Source organism: Odocoileus virginianus, chromosome 5 (genome assembly GCF_023699985.2).
Source record: "Odocoileus virginianus isolate 20LAN1187 ecotype Illinois chromosome 5, Ovbor_1.2, whole genome shotgun sequence".
Classification (NCBI taxonomy): Eukaryota; Metazoa; Chordata; class Mammalia; order Artiodactyla; family Cervidae; genus Odocoileus; species Odocoileus virginianus.
The window spans coordinates 34,786,446-34,810,431 of NC_069678.1; the positions used below are offsets into that span (position 1 = coordinate 34,786,446).

Below are 23,986 nucleotides of genomic sequence, written 5' to 3' on the forward strand. Positions count from 1 at the left end.
CTGTTGAACCCTGGCTATTAATAAACGGTTTCTTAGTGATATAAAGGAGTTTGTTTTTATTCACAGGTTTACATTATACATTTGAAATCAGATTGAAGCCATATAGATGACACATAGTTTAATCTTACCCAGTTGTGACTGGTTTCCATCAGCCATCTGTATTAGAGCACTGTCTTTCTTATTGTACAAAATCTTCACACGCTGCACATCTCCATAAACACCTTTTTTGGAGTCACAGAGAGGTAATCCAAAAATGGAATTAATTTTTACGTGCAAGTCAGCTAAAGATTATCTTTCTGACATATTAATGAAACATTCAGACATCAACATGATCACTCATTCAAACTCATCATTCTCACAAATGAATAAAGAAGATCAAGATTTTGAACAGTGAATTTTGAAAAGAATAATTTCTGATAAACCCTCAAAGCTATGTGAATGATATTAAATTAAAGACCATGCAAAATAAATCAGCATGCATTAAAACAAATTTTGTGTCTATGGAAAGTTTTAAATAGCAAAGAAAAATAGCAAAAGATTTACTATTCAACTTTAAGCCAAAGTGCTAGCTACAAATAAGAATTAAGGTGAAACAAAAATCAAATCAATAATAAAAGTATAGTGCTAACAATAACATACCGAAGAGGGTAAACAGACTTTGGGGCGTAACCATCTTTAGAAGGAGAGAAGAGCAAGCAGCGTAAGACAAGAAGAGAGAAGAGTCGAGGAAGAGCGGAGATGAACAGATCATCCATAACGAAGGGTGGTTCCCGCAGAATGGTGAGGTGGTCATGGATCATGGTTCAAGGCGGTTAATTGGGGCAAGTTGGTCCGAGGAACATTTGTTCAAGCACAGAAGCATGAACATAGGGAATGGAGACAGGGAATGAAGACAAGGACAAGGAAAATAAAGGATAAGACAGGGAAGGGAATGGGCATTTGGGGAAAAGACAAGGAAAGGGAAGGTGAACACACAGGGAAAAGGATGAAATGGGGAAGGGAAACAGCAATGCAGAAGAAAAAAATAAGGAATCGGGGAACAAAAAAAAAATAAAATATAGGTCAGTACATAGGAAATGCAGGATTTGGTCAGAAAATGGTTGGTTTATGTACTGTACAAGAAAAACTGAGTAAAATGTAGTCATCCAAGACAAATATGGGTAAAGTACATCTATATCAAAGAGTAAATTACAGCATTTCATCTCAACATAGGGAAGGAAAGCATGCATAGGAATTTTAAACTTTGAACTTTTAACTGCATAAGCATGGCTGGTTATGAAATGCAGGCAAAATTCTTAAAAAGAAAAACAAAGGCACTCTGATTCAAACATTTTAGCATGCACAACTGTGAATGACTATAGTATTAAATGATAAAATAGCTTAATGTTCGTATTAACAGAGGCTGATTAAAAATGAAACAAATATTCAAATTAGACATCATAAACTGATACATAGAGCTTCCCACATTTCATACCAGCTTCCATAGCAATCAAAATAAAATATACCAGACATAAAATGTACAACTAAAGAAAATAACTCAGCAATAAATTTTATTTAACAGGGTGGGAGGGGCTTGGGGAGAGGTAAAGTTGAAAAATATTTTTAGAAGACAATGACTAATAACTGCAAAGAAAAAATTACTAAGAAAGACTGGAAGAGTGCCTCGTCAAGATCTTTGGAAGAACCTTCAAAGAAAAATGTATTAGAGTAGTTCACATAAAATAAGATTTAAAAAAACGCAATGACACATAAGCATGAAATGAACAAGCAAATAATTAGAAAAGGCAAAGAGCAAAATTGTTTTACAGTTACATCTGCAAATTAGATATTTGCCTTTGAGAACAACAAAAAGATAAAAAGCCAAACTACAGTACTTCACCATATTTTTCTTAGGAAAAATAGGTAGTTAGGTTAAAAATATATATATATATATATAAAAAGAGATATGACTAGCTACAGAAGTAAAGTATTACCTAAACAAGTACATAGATTTTACTTGGAAGTAGAAACACACAGAAAATACTTTGACTAATGAATGTACATAAAAAGAAAGGCAAGTGCAAAATGAAATAAACATGAAAAACTTTCACAAATGAAATGGAGTTAAAAAACAGACACTAGAAAGTTATTTGACTAACCTCTTCATTTAAATTGCTAACCAACAGGACTGTGTTGCCACCAGCTGAGACTCCAGGCATACCCACTCGGCCAGCAGCAGCTGCGGCAGCTGCTGCAGCAGCGTTTGGAATAGCCAAAGGACTCAGAGCTCCTGGAACAGCTGCAACAGGAAGCCCTAATTTTAAAATAAAGCATATTTTACGAAACACACACAAGTCGTTTACAAAAACCAATTTAAGCACGATGGCTGATGGCTTGGGGCTGACCGTTCCAAATGGTTCCTGAAAGTTAATTTTCATAACATTTAGAAAAATTGTTGTTGTAAGTAGCGGAGAAAATTCACTGGTTTCAATGAAATCATTAAGTATTAGAACCAAGGTACATACCTGTATTATGTCACAATATTAAATATATAACATTCCATTTCCTATGGAAACGCAAACAAAGCAAAAAAGAATGTACTTGTAAAATTCACTTCCATGGTTCACACAGGAGTCAAATCTAAAAAAAATAACAAGTGCTATCTTCTTCATAAACTTACTTGAAATCAGACAATTATAGCTCACAAAACATACATAGCAATCCTTCATTCTTAGAAACAAATCACCCTGAACATACATTATATAATGTATTCAACTGACCTAAAGAAAATCTTACCAAAATTTGTTTTCCTTAATTCCATATTCAAGTAGGTGTAATATAAGTTTTTCAAACACAATACTTGCCCCACAGAAAGAATAAGAAAAAGTCAATATAGCACACCAGCTTTCTCTTCCAGTATTTTCCTATCCTTTACCTACCAGTTTGAACATTTCCTTCTTATTTCTACTGTTGTACTTCCCAGTCTTACTATTGCTCTGTCATCTTCAGGATTCTTCATTTATTCCATAGAATTCCCTTTGCCTCAGCATCTTTAATCTACTTATCAATAATCAGTAAACTTTTATTCCTTTCATCCCTTATATTCTTACATACTAGCTTATTTGTTAATAATTATTAGTTCAGTAAAGAAATAAATTACGTTTGTTTTTTTTCTTCCCATGATAAAGGAGATAAACATTCAACCTATATAAAATTAATTTATGACATACCTGGGTAGAACAGGCCCTTAGTACTGTTGTCCCATAAGTTCATGTTTTATTTCTTCTTTTCAGCTTTCTTGTACATGTCATAAGGATGGACTGTTAACTCTGGTGTTAGATCTTACTCTTTCAGCCAAGTTTGTTTATGTTTTTACTTTACAGAAACTACTATGACCTTTTACTGGCAGGCTGAAGCTTCTTCAGGATTGACAATTCTTAACCTCTTTAGTTTTCGACTTGTAAACATTTTCCCTCTGATTTCCTTTGATCTTTAGTGAGCACCTTTCATCAGTGGAATGGTATTTCTCATATATGTTCAAGCTCTGGGTGAGTTTACAGTTTTTCTCCCCCAATACAGTATCTTGGGAGTCCCCTCTTTTTAGTATTTCTTCACTTTTATTTTTTAAATTTTTTACTCTTTGTTTTGGAAAATTTCCAACATATACACAAGTACACAGACTAGAATAATGAGCCCCATGTATAGATCACAACTGTTTAAAACAACTACTAACTCAAGGCCAATCTTGTTTCATCCACTCATCAATTTATTTTTAAAGTGACTGCAGAAATAAGGATCTAATTTTAACATAGAAACTCCTCATGTCTAATAATTACTATACATACTAAGTAATCTTTAGCACCTTTTAGGATCTACCACTTTATTCTATGGTATTACTAACTTCTCCATGTTAAATACCATAGATCTCACTATACTTCATAGGTTGTTTCCATTTAATATACAATGGATATCTTAAAATGCTGCCAATGTAAAGATACATTCCTAATTCCTAGGTATGTACTCACAGTCATTTTGTTCTGCATATTCTGAGACATGCAGGTTCCCAAATTTATAGTTCTAAGTAATTTATCATTTTTCTTTGTCGCTAACTCAAGAAAAACTACTAATTCATGAAACACGTATAAAACATCAATACATTTGATGTATCAGTCTACACACAACAGTCTAGGTAAACAAACGCTTCCTTTCTACAGAAAATGGTTTCTTCTAAAATACATCTCTACCATGCCAATACACAATTAAACAATCATAAAACTTCACCAAAATATTCAGATGATGGAAATTTTGTTCAAAGAAACTTTAAGTCTAGGATTTGTAATGGAGATACCTTGGTAGTACAATATTACTTAAATTATCAAGCCTTATCATGGAAAAATAATCAGAGAATTAAAAGAATAAGTAAAATTAATTTAAAATAGTAATTAAGAATTAAAGTCTAGGCTAAAGCCCCCTTTTAAGTGTGAAAAACCTGACTTAAATAAAAAGCCAGATGCCAGATTTTAATAAACATTACACTTTAGTAAAAATGAGACTATTAATTCTCTCATGAAATTTTGTGACACAAAGCAGATACAATTTACCTCCTTCTAGTAAAGTAGCATTGGAAAGCTTAGCAAAAAGTGGAATGTAAGCTATGACGTCCCCAATGTTGTTGCTACTGCCCAAATGCTACTTCACAGTTTCCATATTTCTCCATTTATTCTTACCATGTTGGATCACTTGCTACTAAGCCAGGTGATCTATCCTCTTGCCAAATGATCTTCCTTCATTTTAGGCAGTCCAGAGCATGGTGCAAAATACAGGGCAGTCACTGTCCTTGGTGCCACTAGTGTGTACTTCTTTCTCCCTCACTATTCCTTCTCCCAGGCTGGTAACTTAGAGAAACTATTTCAGTCATCTTTTGCAGTTCTAAGTCACTAGAATAGTCTTGCAGTTTTTATTGGACCTTTAAAAGCCTCTGAAGATAGATCCCACAATTTCTTTCAGTATATTCTTCTCTAAAAAATTCTTTCAACCAGGTAAATCTCAAATTCTACTACATAAAAACAAAAACCTACGAAGTATTTCATGATGCACTATTTATACTGTAAGAACTCTAGAAAGGAATTCTGTATTGTATTTTTCATAGTAATGTTAACTTCTAGACGTGAGAGAAAACAATACATTCACTATCTTCCTTTTGTAAAAAAACATATTAGAACATGTTATATACATTGGCGCTAATGGATTACTTTTAGCTGGAAAAATAATTTTAATGATTAACATCTTTAAGGTAGCAAATATGCTGGAAAAAACTATCTGTGCATACCGATGATGGGTTATAAAAACACCTGTTTTACTTCTAGGACTGCTACTGTTATAAGAATCAAGTAACATCAAAGAGCTTCATATACTGCCAGATGCTAAGGAAAAGGAAGGTGTCACAAGGATCCTTTCTATGTGAAATGAAAGGGCCACCCAGCATTTTGAGTGACTCAGTCATTTTACAAATTTCCTGTAATGGTTCCGACACATTACTAGCCATTCCTCCACTGAAACTGATGGCCACACTGCCACGTATCTATCTGATAGAGACTCAAAGTCCAGGCAGATGAAGTGATTTTAAGTTATACATCTATCCCTCTAACCCCTCAGGTCACATTCTGCTGAGGCACACAGACATTCCTTGTCCATCATAACAGAAGAATTAAACTGTTTTTGATAACTTCTCTTAAACCACTTGCCAATTTTATCTGTAATTTTTAATAAGCTTATTTTAGAACAGTTTTAGATTTGTAGAAAAATTAAACATTCTCCAAAATTCCTATAACCTGGGCACCCCTTTTCCCCCATTATTAACATCTTGCAGTAGTATGATATACTTGCTACAATTCATCAGCCAGTATTAATATGTTATTATTAAAGTCCATAAAGTCTTCAGACTTCCTTAATTTGCATCTAATGTCCTCTTTTCCTGGCTTCCCAGGTGGTGCAATGGTAAAGAATCTGCCTGCCAAAGCAGGAGACATGGGTTCGATCTCTGGGTTGGGAAGATCCCCTGGAGAAGGAAATGGCAAACCCACTCCAGTATTCCTGCCTGGAAAAAACCATGGACAGAGGCGGCCCGGTGGGCTACAGTCCATGGGGTTGCAAAGAGTCAGACATGACAGCACAGAAGGCATTCATGTCTTATATTTCAGGATCCTATTATTAAATTTAGTCATGTCTCCTTAAGGCTCCTCTTGACTATGGCAGTTTTATCTATGCTTTTTAAAGATGCATGATTTGTTTTATCCTTTCATTTCCTATTCTAAAACTTCCATTCAGCGTCAATTGTACCATTATCTTTTGATCTTAATACTTCTTTTCCCTGTTCAAGACATCTATCTGTTGATTGTTATTCTCACATATGACTCAACAGAGGATTTGGTGGTGGAACTTTTGAGGTTTATCCTAATTCATGTAGTATAGGGTCCTGGGTGGGGAAGGCAGTTTTTACAATATATTTCCTGATTTGAAAATAAAAATTTTACCTTTGACAAGAATGACAACTGCTATTCTTTCCTGAAACAACCCATAACTCCTCTCCCACCAACTTTCCCTTTAATTTCTATTTTACCCTCTAGAACCCATTTTTCTTTTCTGTCATTAACAATTTCATTTTTATTCAATATGTTCCTTAGAGAAAATGTTTAACTAAAAGCTTGGTTGATCCTAATAAAACTTCTCTTGTAACCCTCCCAGTCATTTTTATCTCCCTAAACTCTTCCCCAAAGGGAAATAAAGGATGCATTATTCATCCTACTATCCCACCACCCAATGTTACTTTCCAGCTGCTGTTCTATTATCACCATGGTATTGATGGTATAGCCATGGTATGAGGTTAATACCATGTAAACATCTCTCATCAAAACAGTCAGAGTCACTGGGACATTGTCTCTCATGCCATGAAGACTTTCACACCTTATTTCCTTCTCCTCGCTCAGCTCTTGTCATTCTGCAATCTGTCCGACATGCTGGTCTCACGATTCCTTAACAACTTCTTCCTTGACTTTTCTATATCAATCTATTTTATCAACTTCTTTTACTACATCTTTGACTTTCTTCTTTCGCCATTCACTGCTAACATTTAAATCCCCTTTCCTGACTTCATTCTTCCATCTTCTCGATTCTGCTTCTATACCAACCACTTAAGCCATTTTTAGACTATATGATAAATCCACTTCCCTTTCTATTCTCCCTTGATTAGACTTTACTATGTAGCTGGAGCATTTTGGCTTACTCGCTACTTATCTGTTAATGCTCTACTATGCCAGGCTTGGATAAATTAAAGCTTATAAATTAAAGGACATACCTTCATCTGGGTTTGTAAAATATTACAGTGAAAATGCACACACACGCAACACCAACTGAGTCCACATTTTGTTACTCAACATCAGCTGATTTACTAGTCTGTTTTCAAGAATTCCCTAAAAACCCACTAGACTCCTGTACCCAACCCTCATTCTTATGCATTCTTCAGCAAATATCTTGGAAGACTGAGAAGAGAATTCCCTCAAAATGTTCAACCAACTTGAAAAGTTCTCCCTTCTTTCATGTTCCCCTTTCTTTATAAAGATATAAATGGTGAGAAGAAAGAATACAGACTGTAGAAAACTGACAACTTCAGTTCTGGCTCCAAATCTGCTCCTAAATTTCTATGTGAGCTTGACAAAAGTTCCTTTTAGTTCTCACAATGGCCCTAAAAATTTTCTATATATTTTGCCCCAACACTTCCACTATTCTCAATCCAATCCACTACAATCAGTTCTAGGATTTAAGCTAGCCTTCAAAACAAATACTAGCTAATATGAAATTAGCACTCATTATATGTCAGGCATTATGAAAAGTTCTCTGTATGCATTAACACATTTAATCCTCACAACACTAGCCTTAGGACATGGGGATTACTATCCTATCCACGACAAATGCGAAAGCTAAGACAGCAAAGCTGAGCCAGATTTTCAATTGAGGATGTCTGGATTTTGAGCCTACACTCAAAATGATTATGCATACTTTCTCGCTTTTCAACTACCATCCCATTTCTCCTTCCTTCCAAGAGTATATTACTTCAAAGAGGAGTAAATATTTTATCATATTTACATTCCTAATTCATTATAATTTGATTTATACCAATTCTTATGAATAAGAATAAACTTTATGGTCACTACTAAACTGAAAAGGCACTTCTAATTTTAATCTTATTTTATCTCTTGCTTCTTTATTTTTTCCACAACATAAATGTACACTGCTTAGTTTCAAGACTTTAGCCCTCCTGCTCTTTTACACTTGGGAATCTTAGACCAAAGTTTTTTTTTTTTTTTTTTCTTTCAGTTTTACTGAGAGATAATGGACATACAGCACTGTATAAATTTAAGGTGTACAGACAGCAGAATGATTTGACTCATACACCATGAGATGATCACCACAGTTAAATATAGTGAACATCCATCATCTCATAGATAACAAGAAACAGGAAAAAAATTTTTCTCCTGTAGTGAGAACTCTTAGGATTTACTCTAACTTTCATATATAACATACAGCAGTGTAAATTATATCTATCATGTAATACTTTATAACCCTAGTATTTATTTACCCTGTTACTGGAAGTTTGTACTTTTTTGTCCACCTTTATCCAATTTCTCCCCATCCTCAAGCCCTCTGTCTGATCTGATCTCTTTAAACCAAAGTTTTACGTATCAATCCTCTGGCCTTTCAAATTCACAACCCGGAAGAATTCTTGCCTAAGTTCTAGGCTGAATTTCCTACTGTCTAGGTCAACTTCTCGAGTTTAACTCCTCGTGAGTCACCATATCATAAATGCCAAGTCTTACTACTTTTACATTTAATTTTCCTCATGTTTCTTTCTTTCCACTCTCATTTCTATCCCTAGTATAGATTCACAATTTTATCTTACTTAGACTAACAGTCTCCAGCATACTTCTTAGGATAGCATCCATTCTAAGATCCTGTCCCAAACTTAATTTTTTTTCTCCTCACTATCTTTCATATTTTCCTAATTACCCCTATGCCTCATTCACAACTGAATACTTGTCACTTCCTAAATATGCAAGATATATTCTTCATCACATCTGCTCATGCAGTGTTTTCAAAATCCTTTCTTCTGGACTTCCCTGGTAGTCCAGTGGTTAAGAATCTGCCTGCCAGTGCAGGGGACATGGGTTCAATCCTTGGTCTGGGAAGATCCCACATGCTGCAGAGCAACTAAGTCTGTGAACCCCAACTACTGAGCCTGAACTCTAGAGCCCTGCTCCACAACGAGAGAAGTCACCACAAGGAGAAGTTGCACACTATGATGAAGAGCAGCCCGCGCTCGCTCCAACTGGAGAAAGCCCTCACACAGCAGTGAAGACTCAGCACAGCCAGAGGAAAAAAAAGTAAGTAAAAATAAATAAATCCTGTCTTTTTATCCCAATCAAATGGCTTCTGGCTTACAATGCCCTTCAACTTTCTCCTTTGGATGATAAAGTGCCCATTTGATTATGCTCTAATACTATAATAACGATTACATATTTCAGTTTGCCTCATAATAGATATATATTCAGATGCTTGCTGCCAGATTATGTGCACAGAAATTGTGTAATTTTTCTGAGACCCTATAGTCCCCAGCACAGTGCTAAAACAAAACAACAACAAAAAAAATGCAATGAATGAATAAAGCAGGATGCCACTGAGTTGAGGCAGAATCCTTCTAGGATTGTGAAAAGCTCAGTGCAATTACTTCAGAAGGCTAAGAAAAATTCACAAGGGGGCTAAAAAGGAAAGGAAGACTTGGAGATAAAATACCATTTAAAAATTAAGATTAACAGGAAAAAGAAATATTGACAAATTAAAAAAGATATATGAAACTAGGAAGAATTCACACAAAAAATTCTAAATGAAATTTCCTATATTTATCTATTGCTTTCTTGGTGCATCTTTAGAGACTCAAAACCTTCTGCATAATCTTTACCTCCTTCAGATAAGAGGCTCATTTCATACTTGGTTGCAAATACGTAATTTTTCTTCTACTAACTGCAGAGATAGCAGTAATATACTTTAGAAGACTTTTCTTTTAGTCGTATCATATATACATACTTGTCAACTCTTAAAAGCAAAATTTTTTTAAGATTAAATTTACCATCTGATTTAATTTAGAATTATTTTCTACGTCCAAAGGCGTAAGTTGATTACCACTGAACTCAGGCTGTTTAGCTTTAAAAATATGAAGCCAGAATAAATAGGAAAAATGTTTTCAAATATTTGACAGGCTATCATGGAGAAGGTAAACACGGGATTAATAAAAGAAATTCCTTAAAGCTACAGCTGAGAACAATATAATCAATGACCATAACAAAATCAGTTAAGTAAAAAACTTAGGAATGAAAATTTGCACCCAAGATAGTTAAAAAGCAGCCTATGAATTAACATTTTAGTCCTACAGTTACAAGTTTATTCCATTTGAGAATGCTGGTGCATAAGTAAATGCAAACTGATGCATTAATGTTCTTCTTCTAATGTTTACAGCCCATTGTAACTTCAAAGTATGCTATTACCATTTCGTTTGCTCAGAAGACCAAAAAAAAAGAAAAACAATTTCCAGATTTAAAACATTAATTCAAATATTATTTAAAATATACTAAAAGAATTAAATAAACTCTTTAAAAGTCACTGCTTCAAGTTAATTTGTGATTCACAAGTGAAAATTTTATCCAAATTTAAAAATGAACAATTCAACTTCAGCTCTTGCAACTTCCTTTTTAGAAGAGATATTTTAAAAACTGAAAAAAAAAAATATTTTTAAAATTCAGCCATAGAAAAATAGAGGATAGTTTAATAATCCAAAGAACTCAACATTTTCTAAAATGCACACATGGAAAAGTAGGCAAGCTCAACTACAGTTTCTAAACTCTTAGATGTTAAAACAGAAATAAAATGAGAAAATCAAAGTTATTGGACAGGTATTTTCACGAACTTTGGATGAAAAAATTCTGGTTTATGTTGAAAATGATAAAATACTGGCTTTTAAATTATGTAGTTTTTAAAAACTTTTAGTTTTTTTTTTTTTTTTTTGAGACTCAGTGATATACTTTAAAGTGGGTGTGGTTCAGTACTTCCAGGAAATATTTCTAGGATGTTTTCGTATTTGTGAGTAACTATTTTGGTCTCTAGGAGCTTTCAATGTGACTGCAGTAGATGAATTATTTGGTGTGATTTTCTGGCCATAACTGTCTTTGCTATAATTAGTCTTATAATGGAATATTATAGATTAGGGTTTTGCTAAGTTTAAGATTTTGGTATGTAAGTTTTAATGTATATTTTGTGAAAAAATAAAAATATAAATTCAGTTTACTGTAATATACACATGCATATGAATGATCATACATATATAAATACACAAGCACACAGCTCCTGTTCTGGATTTAATTACAGAATAGGTATATGAGTAATACTCATATTTGGTTTTGTAATCATGAAATAACCAGGTTAAACACTGGATGGACTTGGCAACAAAAAATCTGTCATGGCAACAGAAAATATCTCACTATATAAAAAAAGGAAATTAAAACTACAAGCTTACCAATTTACTATATGCATGATATTATTCTACACGAACTCCATAGGGGGAAAAAAGGCAGGCTAAAAGGCTTAGCTAATTTCTAGCGCATTTCATTTTAATGTTTATTAGGAGGACAGATTGTTGGAGCCATACTGCCTGGCTGGCTCAGGCCCTCACTAATGATGGGAATTTGAGCAAAACTGCTAATCAATTTGTGTTCCAGTCTCTAAATCTATAAAATGGGGGCAATAAGGATAAATTCATTTAGGAATGGTGGGGATTAACTCACAAGAGGGTTAAGAATGATGCATTGGATCTACTCAATAAATGGTAGGCTATTATCAACATCCATATGCATCAACCTTTTGGTTCCTGGGACTGGGACAATTCCATTCTAAAGCACAATATTTTAAATGTTTTTGCCACAAAATAAATGAAATGAAGAACTGTAAGCCACAAAGGTGGAATCTAAATAATTACTTTTTACTTTTCTGAACAGATATTCCTGTGGTAGGAACTATCCCAAAAAGGATCTCCCTAAGGCACTTAGATAGTGGAGCCAAACTTTTATAGAGAGAGAAAACAGTGGTAGAAAAAAGGCTAATCCCTTCTATCAATATCAATCATCCAAAAAATCTCACTCCTTAGAAACTGGTATATGTGTATTTTTAAGACTCCTTTTTCACCATCATTTCTTTCTAGAAAGTGTGAGTCCTTCAGTTGTGTCAGACTCTTTGCAACCCTGTGGACTGTAGCCCGCCAGGTTCCTCTGTCCATGGAATTCTCCAAGCAAGAATACTGGAGTGGAATGCCATTTCCTTCTCAGAAGTATTTATTTACCTATATCACAAAGATGAAACTAAAAGTGGCCTTACAATATACCAAGTGGCAAATTTATTCTTTCTAAGCTCTGGTGCTACTGAATGGTTCAGTAAAAACACTGAAACAAAGAAGAATTTCCAAATAACATTCATCTTTGGAGGATACTGAAACCATGAACAGCTTAAATTTATTACAAAGTATCTACAAACAACACTAAATATATTTCATTTTCTAGAACACACACACAAAAGAAAAATCACAGGCAGCACTTAAAATATATTTCTTAAGACAATATTTGATTACTGCTCTATTACCTCAATACAAATCTCCAATTTTGTAGTTCCCTGCCCTCATCACTCTATTGTAATGGCATATATGAGACAGTAATGTTTCACAGGTGTTTTTTACTGCACATCTAAGGAATCACATTAAAAAAAGAATAAAAAGACACAGAACACACACACATATGGATACAAGGAAGAAGATGGTTAACTTTCTGACTGAATAACACACAGATGGAGGCTTCCTCCCGCCACAGTTAGTTTTAAGAGAGAAGTGATTTTAGTCCATTAGGTTTTACGAAAAAAGTTTTTATGCTTCCTGGTTATTTCATGGGATGAATTCTTGTTTGAGATAAACATACCTAAATTTAATTAGCTCTCTTTAGTCCTTTAACCACCCTTCTTCCTTTTTGGGGCTATTAAGACTGAATAATAACATAAATAAATAAAAAAACACTCACTTCTAGGGTAAGGTCACCATCTCAAACCACTCTAGGGCTATCAAAACCTGGAGGTAACCAAGAGTTTCAAGTTTAAAGCAGAAGTAGGGAAGAATCTAGTTTGTACCCACTCATACACAATAAACTAAAAACAAACGCTGGACATAACTTCTTCCACTAAAAATTAGCAAATAAATTCAAGAACTTAACTAACTGTCCTGCACAAACCGTAAACAGCCCTAGTTGACAAAGGAACACTAAACACTTTCAACAAATTATTGTAGAAAAAATGTTTAAATCAGAAGAAAAATCCAAAATTTGCAACCTTCAAATGAAATAAAGGCAGCAGCCATTAGTCGATATTAAAACCATTAATAGAAAAATAAAATGGAAGGATCAGAATGTCACCACGTGAAACCACAATCTTAAAGCATCACTAAAATCACTAAAAGTGACTCAACCATATATTTTATGCTTCCAACTGAGATCACAAGGAACATCCATATTCCATATTCCTGCTTTAAAAATGTAAACAACAGAATCTGAATCTAATCAAGGTTTTGGAGCTAATTTCTTATTTATATAAAAGATGCAGTGGATGGAAGAACAGTTACTGCTATTATAAAAGGAAATAGCCAGACCAATCCAGACTGTGGCATTTTCTAAAAGGATATAATAACTTGGTTTCTATAATAAATAAGTCAATGAAACTGAGGGTTGGGTGGAAGGAGAGGACTTTAATAACCTTTATATAAAAATAACCTCTATATTAATAATCTTTAGAATAACTCAGCAGACACAGCTACCAAGTGCCATATGTGGCTCCTGAAAATATTCTATTCTGAACAAATCAACCCCAAAAAAACATAGTTTGAGACAACTGGGGAGATTCAAGATGAACTGCGTATTGAACATTAAGAGACCATTCTCAATTTTGGTAAGTTTTTATTACCAGGTTTTACTCGACTTCCATCAGGTATGGTTGGTAAGAAAATGTCATTATTTTAGAGAAATTATGGAAACTTTTGAGATGGCATAATGTTGAGGTTTTGCTTTTAAATATAACAGAAAAAAAATAACAAAAAATGAACAGATATAACAAGTGTGGAAACTAGTGAATTGAGACGATGAATATATAGGGTTTATTACATCAGTATATGATAAAAAAAAAACTTTGATAATAAAAGCTTTTAAAAAATCACCATGTAAATAACCTATTTAAAAAAAAGCATTCACAAGTCATTTAAAGTAAGTTTTAATATATTAAGTTTTAGAAAATATTTAAAAAATGAGTTTGCTTGTTAATTTTATGCATCATAAACACACAGAAAAGAAAAACCAAAGTAAATTCAATTTAACAGTTAAACTGAACATCTATCAGTGGAACTGTATCAAGGCAGAGTTACAAGGAATGAATAAAGAAAAGTATTAAAATACTGGGTCAACAGGTATGAAGAATGTTTTTATGAGAACATTAATAACCATGCTAAAAAGCTAAAATAAAGCATCTAAAATATTACATACTTTCTTTATAGCAGTAATGCTCAACTCCCACTACAGAGTAAAACCATCTTGGAATCTTAAACAATTAGAAATGCATGGAACCCCACTCAGTGATTTTCAGTCTAGGGTAGGGCCTGGTGACTCTGATGTGCAGGAAAACTCTGAGAAGCACAGATCTATAAGGATTACAGGTTTACCTAGATGGTTGTTACATCTATTCTCAATCATCAATTATTTTAATATCAAAATCTCTTACACAAAGTTTGCTTTTCTTTTAAAACTGTATGATGAGAATGACTGCTACACAGAAGGCTCTGAAGTGCTCTTGGAACGTATTAACTGCATTAATTTTTAAAATGTAGATAGCACTTGTCTCATGCACCCAACCTGGACTGGTGATCTGTTTCACCCTAGATAATATACATGTTTCAATGCTGCTCTCTTGAAACATCCCACCCTCGCCTTCTCCCAGAGTCCACAAGACTGTTCTATACATCTGAGTCTCTTTTTCTGTTTTGCATATAGGGTTATCGTTACCATCTTTCTAAATTCCATATATATGTGTTAGTATACTGTAATGGTCTTTATCTTTCTGGCTTACTTCGCTCTGTATAATGGGCTCCAGTTTCATCCATCTCATTAGAACTGATTCAAATGAATTCTTTTTAATGGCTGAGTAATATTCCATGGTGTATAAAATCACCAGCCCAGGTTGGGTGCATGAGACAAGTGCTTGGGCCTGGTGCACTGGGAAGACCCAGAGGGATCGGGTGGAGAGGGAGGTGGGAGGCGGGACCGGGATGGGGAATACATGTAAATCCATGGCTAATTCATTTCAATGTATGACAAAAACTACTGTAATGATGTAAAGTAATTAGCCTCCAACTAATAAAAATAAATGGGAAAAAAAAAAAAAAGAAATAGAGCAACAGAACAGAATTCAGAAAAATAAACTCAAGTGTGAATGTAAAAAAATAAAAAAAATAAATAAATAAAATGTAGATAGCATGAGCATGAAAAATTACTTTTAGCAATTTCCTAAAAGTGATCCACCCCTTAATAAATTAACTACACTTCTTAAACATGATAAAATGATCATTACAATGACATCTCAATTTATAATCTCAAGGATTTTTGATCACCTTGTTCTTTGATGTAGAATATGAATAACTAATAGTCTGCCAGGTTTGTGATTATGTATTTAAACATCAGATTTCTAACTAATTACAAAGCACTCATCTCCATTCTTAAATAAACTGCATTTTTGAAGACACAGTGATTCCTAACTCTGAAGAAGCAGAGAAGCCACGTATAAATGCTAGTTTTAAAAACTTACTGTGTAAAATAAACCAATTAAAATTTGTAATATTGATTCCAAAATGACTGAACTTAGTCAACTGCTTAGATATAAAAACCACACAAAATAAAGTGAATCCCCCTAAATATTTAGCAGAAAAGAATTATCACCTAGTTATGTTTCCCTGGTGGCTCAGATGGTAAAGCGTCTGCCTACAATGTGGGAGACCCAGGTTCGATCCCTGGGTTGGGAAGATTCCCCTGGGGAAGTAAATGGCAAACCACTCCAGCACTCTAGCCTGGAAAATCCCACGGACGGAGGAGACTGGTGGGCTCTAGTCCATGGGGTCGCAAGAATTGGATACGACTGAGCAACTTCACTCTCTTTTCTTTCTATCTGTGGTCTTACAGAATTTCTGAAATACAGGGATACCTATAAATTATTTCACTTTCAACAAGTACTGCTTAAGAAAGACTCAAGCTGAAAATGGATCCTATCAATATTAGTTTGTTGTAATTTGAAGTCACCTGACTGATTAGATATCAATGGAAGCAAATAAACAGAGAAAAAAATTTAGTTACCATTCCAGAAGGTATGACCTTACTAGAGCAATACTGCATGTTACTACAAACAGTGTCTGATGACTACTTTAAAAAGTAAAATAGTAAGTGATTCTTCATAAGATTATACTATCCACCAAAGGTGAGTGAAGGGGGTAGGGGTGCAAAAACCGTTATCTTAATGTCCTATAAATGGAAATGCATGGATTATGATGAATTATTTTAAAACATTTTTTTCCATAATTGGCCAATCTACAGTAACAGTATGAAGTTGAATGCTTAGCTCATAAAATATGAGCAAAATATCCTTAATATACATTTAGCATGTGTTGTATATTCCAAAAGAATCCACACAACCAATTCAAATTTGTAAAATATTTCATGAGCATTTAGAAATTATAAACTAGTTCATAAAATGATAAAAATTAAAATAATCTGACATCCTTATCATATGTTAATACCCTAGCAAATAAAAGTATTAATACTCAATGTTGGAACAGGAAAAAGTAGAACAGCCAGCCTCATATACCATGTATGTTAAATTAATTATCACCATTCTGGAAAGAAATCTGAAATAAGAATCACAAGGCTTTAACATTTCTTTGACACAACGATTCTAGTTCTAGAATCTAGTCTAAGTAAGGGACAAAAATGTTACATACAGGTGTTGGTGGTCACAATGCCACTTACATTAATGAAAAGTCTGACAGGGAAACTAAACGTCCAACATATATACAAAAGTATTATATATCCATTTGCAGGCTATCTTGCTATTATAATTACCATTTAAAAAAAAAAACAATAAAATGAAACACAAAATAGCAAATAATGTGATTTTAATTTTTTACAAGTGTATTTACATAGAAAATAAGAAAAAATATATCAAAATATAGGTAGTTATCTCTTATGAATTATAAATAAATTCCTTTATTTGATTTTTAACATTCATAACTCACCTTTCAAAAACTACTTGAGGATATTTAAAATTTTAAAAATCCCAGTTAAAACCATTAAAACATGTAAACAATGAAGTCATTTAGTCAAGGAAGATGAATTCACATATTTTCACCCCAAAATACTTTTCTACGTTGACACTATATGGTAGTTTAAGTGTGCAAATAGCAAGTTTAAAAAATATATATACCATTATTACAAAATACTTTATTGCTAAAAAATGCTAACTATCATCTGAAAATGCTGGGCTGCCACAAACCTTCAATCTGTAAAAGAACACAGTATCTGTGAAGCACATTGAAACAAGGTATGCCAGAATATTATACTGAAATCTTCAAGACAAAGCAGCAAGAAGACACCAAATTTATTTACTAAAAACTGAGCAACTTTTACTCTTTTAATGTAAAAACGTAAAACACTTGAGAAATGATAAAAGCACTGAATAAAACAAAAGTTAGCTATGCCAGGACTGTATAATCTTTTATGAGAAAGAGTTCTTATTACTACTTTAAAAAAGAATTCCACCAAGGCCATTACAAGAAAAATGATGATAAACTCCATAGACAAATCCATGACTCCACCCAGAATCCAAAAAACATACACAAAAATTCATCAACTACCCCCACAATGGGCAAATATATACAGCTCTTAGGGTCCAAGGAAGTGATTATGAGTCTAAGAAGTCCTATGTTTGAAACTAGCTGAAATTTCTCGGTCTTTTACCATTGTTTCTTTAATGAATTGAATGTAAAATTTTAAACTTCATAGAAATGACTATAAAATCTTGATATCATCTTCAACTTTGGTTATTTTAAGAATTAAATAATGTATCCGCCAAGTACCTTGCAGAACCCCTGGGATCTAGAAGCTATTCAATAAATGTTGATTTTTGTTTTTTCTGTAAGTTCTATCAGCAAAAAATTAAGAATTCACAGTAACAATTACAAGCAAAGGCCATGTATCACTCATTCTTAACTTAAAAAAAATGGTACACCATAAAATAGTTAATATTATTTACTTACAAGCCAAGTGGAAGAAATAAAGCTTTAAACTAAGCCCACATAGTGATGGAGATTCTCTCAGGAAAGAACGTTATCAACCTAAAGAATTCATTATGATAAATTTATCATGATAAACTTATTATGATAAACTGCTATAACTTCTGCAAGTTGTATTAGACAATCAGAATAAGGGGTCAGTTTTGTCTAAAATCATCAGAATTAATTTCACATATCAAATGCTTCTCTTGTGCATTAGTGTCTCTGTTCATAGATGATGTATCACTTATATAACATTTATAAATGGATAACATGTTACATATCCACACTAAATAGGTATTTCCAAAAATTATTTTATTTTAATGCTTTTTCTTTTTAAATTGATGAATATAAGCTCAACTTATGTTCATCAAACTCCGGGAGACAGTGGAGGACAGACGAGCCTGGCATGCTACAGTCCAAGGGGACACAAAGAGTTGGACAATACTTAGCAACTGAATAATAGCAATAAGCTAAACTATAAGAACAAGTTTGTGATTCATCAATCTTAGGTTCCATACATCCAGAAACATTCATTTAATGATAATCTTACAAACTTCAGAAACCAAGAATTTCCTGAATACATCAAAAGGAAACTAAAATTTCATCTGAAGTTATAAATCACTTATTTTACTTACAAAATAACATTTTCTGTTATTTTTCTTCATCTTGACTCTGTCAACTATTAGTTGCAAATATTTATGTTTTTTTATTAGGTGGGTCTAATCCATTGCAGAATGAGGTGAAATATAATAACTAAGACAAAATACAAATAAATACCACAATAAATTTTATATAAAATTCTTCCTAGTTAAATCTGTGTTTTAAGACTACAATATGCTTTGAAAAATCCATACACCTGCTCCCAAGCATATTTATATGCTGCCCCTGTTAACTTTCTGTTTTTTTGTTCAGGGCTAAACTGAAAAAGACTGGCTCACCAGTCTATCTGAAATAATTAAGACTGAATATGCACAATGGCATCTAGATAGCATGACTTTAAAGTGTAAATGTTTTCTTAAGAACTCAACAGTATTTTTTCATTAGAGCTTTTCCTCTTCTATTTTGGGAGAGAAGATGAGATAGGAGAAAGGAATGCTGACACAACTTTAATTATACTTATGAATTTAGGTTTTTCTTCCAACAGTATTCATATACATTCTTACCTGAAGGGGGGAAAATATCTAACATAATTTCTTAAATTTCAAAATGGGAGATTCATTATACTTACTGGAGTTTAACAGGCACTTGCTCATTTGGCAGAAGTGGTACAGACAATAAAAATCATACCTAAGAGAGAAGTCTCCTTGGCAAATGCTGCAGCTATAGCTGGGTCCAATGCAGGTTGTCCATCCCCAGATGGAAGATCAGGTCGAGTATAATCCCTACTTTTATCATTGTTGTATTTTACATTCAAATTCACAAGTTTGGAAAAATCAATCCTTAGGGTACAGCAAGCATTATAAATATTCTGACCATCTAGGGCCTGTAAAAGTGAATAAAGTTTATCAGCAATTTTAAGAGATAAAAATTAGAAAAAGTACGACTCTGACAAAAAATTCAACAATGAAAAGCTGCACATAATAAAAGTTGCCAGAAAAGTGATCAAATTCCATACTCTTTTCTTTGCTACACTAGCTGTATGTATATTGTTTTCCACAAATACTACTGTCTTTAAATAGAAAGTGCTACTTAAATATAAACAGTTAAATATACGTGCTAATATACTTTTAACTTCAAAAACCTGCAAATATTTTACTTTAAAAAAAAACAAAGGTCACAAATATAGGTCATCCTGCCAAAGTAGTACTATAATATCAATAGTTTGCAGAACAGTTTAAAGTTAATTTTATTACACACGTATTTTTTGCCAGATGGTAACACTTATGCTCTAGAGTTGAAAGACTACACTCAATTAGGTCACCTTCAACAAGTTATTTAATCTTTTCTAATCTCAGAATCTGGAAGACAGATGACAATGGCTGCTATGCTTCCTTGCAGGATTATTGTAAGGATTAGATAAAAGACCACATGTGTGCAAGTGTATCATGAATTATAAAGCATAGAAAAAAAATATAAAGCATAGAAAAAAACATGCTGCTGTTATGTTTTTTTCTGATCCTATATAATCGCCATTTATACTCCAGCTAGACAGACACCTGAAATAAACTAGAGAACAGGGGAATATATTGTTGATTTTTTATTAGAAGAATAAACATTTTCTGTATAAAGTAACAGTTCAAAAATGAAGGACATGTTTAGCTCTAATTCACTTCAAAAATAAAACAACAGTTCTTCTGGTAACAATACATAAATAGATCAAGCCTGATACCTATGTAGACCAAGATCTACTAGGTATGTAAATATAGAACTGTATTAAGAATAGACAAACATATTTTTCACACTTGATATTTGAAAGAAGAATTTTTATATTACTTCAGTATGACTATTTTAACGGCTATATTACTGGAAAAGGAACGTAACTGAAACAGACTTAAAAATAGTCAAGAGTGTTCTGTTATGGAAAAAGGAAATCTCAATAGCTGCTTATGTATATAAAGTTTATAGTTAAAATATTATATTTAAAATATTCCCACTTTGTGAAAAGGGGAAAATCCTTTAATATACAAAATTAAGATTTAAGTGACTATATTTACCAAGCTAAAAGCTAACCTAAAAATACAATTCAACATGAGTTTACCCATTTCAATATTCACATTAAAGGACTACATACATGTCACGATTTGAATTCTATTTGAATTAGGGAAAGCACCTATCATCACATGAGAATGGGAAGTATCAACTCTCTCAGGCAGAGTAATATAAGTATTAATTCAATACTTCATAAGTAATTCTTATTCAATACTTAATAAGTAATTAATTCAACACTCTGCCTGAAAAGCAAACAAAGCACTGAAAATAGGTCTTCATTTACTCATTCCTATAGGAGAACTGGTGAGCCAGGTAATAGAATCTATGTCTCTACCTTATACATGAATGTCAAAATTCACTCTTAGGTGACTATTTCAATAATATACAAAAAATCTGATATACTGTAAGAAAAGACCTGGCTTTGGATCATAGCACCTCTATTAACGCAAGAAGTAATGTACTGATACAAAATGACTAACTTCAAAACAAGCAGAGGTTCTTTGGGGCCAAGTTCTATCAAAGAGGTTGACTGCCAAATATCTACAATGACATGCTAACTGTTTGAAAGCTGTCTAGAAACCGTTAACCAAAAAAAACACACTTTATGTAGGTATTATACACAGGTACACCTAAGATACACACAAGGTATACACACAAAGCATACACAAAAAACTGTACCTAAGATACAAGAGCTAGAGAAATCAGGAAACAATATGTATATTAGCAACAGGGAAGAGGAAAAAGAGCTGAGGATACAAGATAACAGAAATCCAGGCATTTTCAATAGCTGGCTGAGGTAAAATGACTACAAGTGAAGTAAGAAGAAAAATCAAATTAAACTATATATGCAAGCTCACTTCATTGTTATTTGCCAACTTCCAGGAAATAACAGAAGCACACAAGTCAGTCAGTGTTCAGCAATCAAGATTGTAGTGATCTTGCTGGAGCAAAGATTTCTGACAGTAAAAGCCCAAGTTAATTTGCAAAAAAGCCTCTCAAGTGTATCTATGCAAAGGGAAAGTTTGGAGAGTACATGAAAACAATCAGGAAAAAATATCTTCATAAATATAATATTTATGTCAAAAACACAATAAACTCAGTAAAGATGTTAAATACAGAATGCATAATTAACAACCCAATGAAACACTGCATATGGATTAAAAATAGGAAAAGCCACTAATAAAACTTAAAAGAAATATACTCTCCTGGAAGGAATCATTAATGATAGCATTCCCAAAAGATACAGTGTCACTGTGCAGTGTCAACTGCACACATTCCTAATAAAAGTAGATAGTACCCCTAAAAGCTGTGTTACAATTTTCTACCAAGTGTGTTACAATTTCAGGGTTGTATAAATGAAATAATTTTTAAAGATTCAGGTGAAAAGGAGTCTACTTCTATACCTTGAGGGCTTCCCTGGTGGCTCAGAGGTTAAAGCATCTGCCTGCAATGCAGGAGACCCAGGATCAATCCCTGGGTCGGGAAGATCCCCTGGAGAAGGAAATGGCAAGCCACTCCAGTATTCTTGCCTAGAGAATCCCATGGAGGGAGGAGCCTGGTAGGCTACAGTCCATGGGGTCACAAAGAGTCGGACACGACTGAGCGACTTCATTTTCTATACCGTGAAAATACAGAAACTGAACTAGAAAGCCACAGTTAAGTGAGTGATATTTTTGTTTGCCAGGAATACACTGAAAAAGATTTCTGAAAAAGGCATTAGGGCATTTTCATTAATAAGTGCAAGGATCATTTAAAATAATTTCTTATTTGATAATTATTACTTTTACAATGATTGGTGATTACTGGTGGTGACTACCACCCTAAATGCCAACCTCAATATACATAACATTACCTTTTTGGTTGACTTAAGAGGGTTTTTTTTTTAATTAACTAATTGGAGGCTAATTACTTTACAATATTATAATGTTTTTTGCCATACATAGACATGAATTAGCCATGGGTGTACATGTGTCCCCCCGACTTCAGAGGTTTTTAAAGAGACTGGATTGCAATATACATGAACCTCAGAACAAATTCAGGAGATGGTTACATTTTTCCCCTCCAACCCTCACTAATAAAACTCCATTTTTAAGATGTTTTTTTCCTGAGTTACTATTCTCTTATAAAACAAAACGCTGGGGGAAAGAATTCCAATTAACTGAAAGTAACTGCCAAAGATCGTAACTAATACATGGCAAGAGTATGGTTGGCAATGTCACTCATGCTGCCTTTACATGGCAGTGATTCCCAGGGCTTTTAAAACAAAACAGAGCAGTGGGCTCCCAACCCCAAAGATTATAACTGTTAACTCAGAGAAGCCTAAGAGTCCCATTTTTATAAGCAATGTATACGATAAGAAGGTTCTGAACCATATTTTAAAAGAACACTCTAAGTTCTCTTTCCCTCCAAACCTAAAGATACACTATGCTTGCTAAATGAATTCCCAAGGCACAGGTGACATTTTTTTCATTCTCTCAATCATCTGAACAACTATCACTACAGAAGTAGAGAAGCAGGCTTGAAATTCTCTTCCCAAGCTATTATTCAGTAAATTTTACATGATTTCTACTGTTTTAACAAGCATAAAAATATAGCAACTGAATTACAAAGTTTAGGTCTAACTCATTTTATTATACACTGAGATGTACATGGATGGTTGAAAGGTAGGAAGAGATCTACAGCACACTAGATGCTAGGTAAGTTGTGACATGTTGAAAAAAATGCCCTCATACCTATAATGTGCCATACACTGTGCTAAGTTCTAAGAATACAGCAGAGAACAAAGCAGACATGACAACCACTGTTTTACAGCTTATAGTCCAGCAGATAACACAGACACTTTTTTATTTAGTTGCTCAGTCA

At 33.4% G+C, this 23,986-nt stretch overlaps 1 protein-coding gene across 5 annotated transcripts in view; it reads right to left on the reverse strand.

Annotated features, from left to right (window-relative positions):
• The window catches only part of PTBP2 (polypyrimidine tract binding protein 2), an 83,565-nt gene that overhangs the window by 6,791 nt on the left and 52,788 nt on the right, over positions 1–23,986 (reverse strand). For 3 of the 5 annotated variants that reach the window (XM_020869375.2, XM_020869374.2, XM_070467759.1), the window contains exons 8-11: positions 19,763–19,958; positions 2,139–2,293; positions 640–673; positions 129–221 (exon numbers count right to left, since the gene is read on the reverse strand). In XM_020869375.2, coding sequence (XP_020725034.1) covers positions 129–221; positions 640–673; positions 2,139–2,293; positions 19,763–19,958 — 478 coding nt within the window. The remainder of the gene's footprint in view (positions 1–128; positions 222–639; positions 674–2,138; positions 2,294–19,762; positions 19,959–23,986) is intronic. The other 2 variants (XM_020869377.2, XM_020869376.2) reach the window with 1 other exon arrangement.